The 1034-nt window shown below is 40.6% G+C and overlaps 1 protein-coding gene across 1 annotated transcript in view; it reads left to right on the plus strand.

The window, feature by feature from the left end:
• Window positions 1-32: 32 nt before the first annotated feature.
• dennd1a (DENN/MADD domain containing 1A) overlaps window positions 33-1034 on the plus strand; it is a gene marked incomplete at its 5' end in the record, with an annotated part of 18779 nt that continues 17777 nt past the window's right edge. The window contains one exon of the mRNA XM_035668238.1: window positions 33-181. Within this exon, the coding sequence (XP_035524131.1) occupies window positions 33-181 (149 nt within the window). The remainder of the gene's footprint in view (window positions 182-1034) is intronic.

A 1034-nucleotide genomic window follows, 5' to 3' on the forward strand; every position in this document is an offset into this window, starting at 1 on the left:
CTCTCTCACACACTCTCTCTCACTCTCTCTGTCTGCCTCCTGAACCTCTTTCACCCCGCAGCCCGACAGTCAACCAGGTTGGACAGAACTTCACATTTGTGTTGACTGACATTGAAAGCAAACAGAGATTTGGCTTCTGTCGCCTTTCCTCAGGTGCACACACCTGCTACTGCATTCTCAGGTGAGTGTGTGCAGTCACTGTTTGCCCCCTAGCTGCAGGAAGTATTCTGTAGGCAGTCTAGTTGTATCCATAGATTGAGGTTAGAGATGCACAATCCAGTTTTCTCAGTTCTGGTTCTGATACCTGAAATTGGATATCTGCTAATACTGATAGCACTGAATTGAAGTAATAGTATTTTATAATGCAGCTCAGCTTCCACCCCCTAAATGTCGGCTTTACCCACATTACAAGTTGCTTTTCTGTGTTTTGGGACTAAAAATACAAACATAAAAAATATACATAGTTATATGTATGCCTATATAACATTATACTTTTAGAAAATATATTTTAAAGGTTAGATTATTATTTAAGAACTAATCTTTGTAGAGCTGAACACAAGCTATAGTCACAGAGCCTTCACTCTGATAAACAGCCTCGTCCTGCATTAGAACCAGAGAGCTGATAGAACAATGAGAAGACAACACTGAATTTATCACGAAAGACACCTGTTAAGGATGTATGATTGGTCTTTCGACCGCTCAATGCGCTGTACACTACATGCCACACTTACTGCATTTAGTGGCTGCCAAGTGCTCACCAGAATGGAAACTAATCATTCATACACATTCATACACACTCATACACCGAAGCAATTTGGGGTTCGACATGCAGCAAGAGGAGCCGGGGATCGAACCGCCAACCTTCCGATTAGTATTGGAAGGTCCCTAAAATGATCAATAAAGCTAAAATCATTTTTTACATATACTTCCTGCAATTATTGCTCACTCATTTTATTTGCTCACATTAGTTTATCAGTGGTTCTCTACTGGTTTTATGGTTATATTGGACTCCAATATGGAGTGTGGACTGGTAG

This window comes from Morone saxatilis, unplaced genomic scaffold (assembly GCF_004916995.1).
Source record: "Morone saxatilis isolate NCDOM2014 unplaced genomic scaffold, NCSU_SB_2.0 Contig21, whole genome shotgun sequence".
In the NCBI taxonomy this organism is placed as follows: Eukaryota; Metazoa; Chordata; class Actinopteri; family Moronidae; genus Morone; species Morone saxatilis.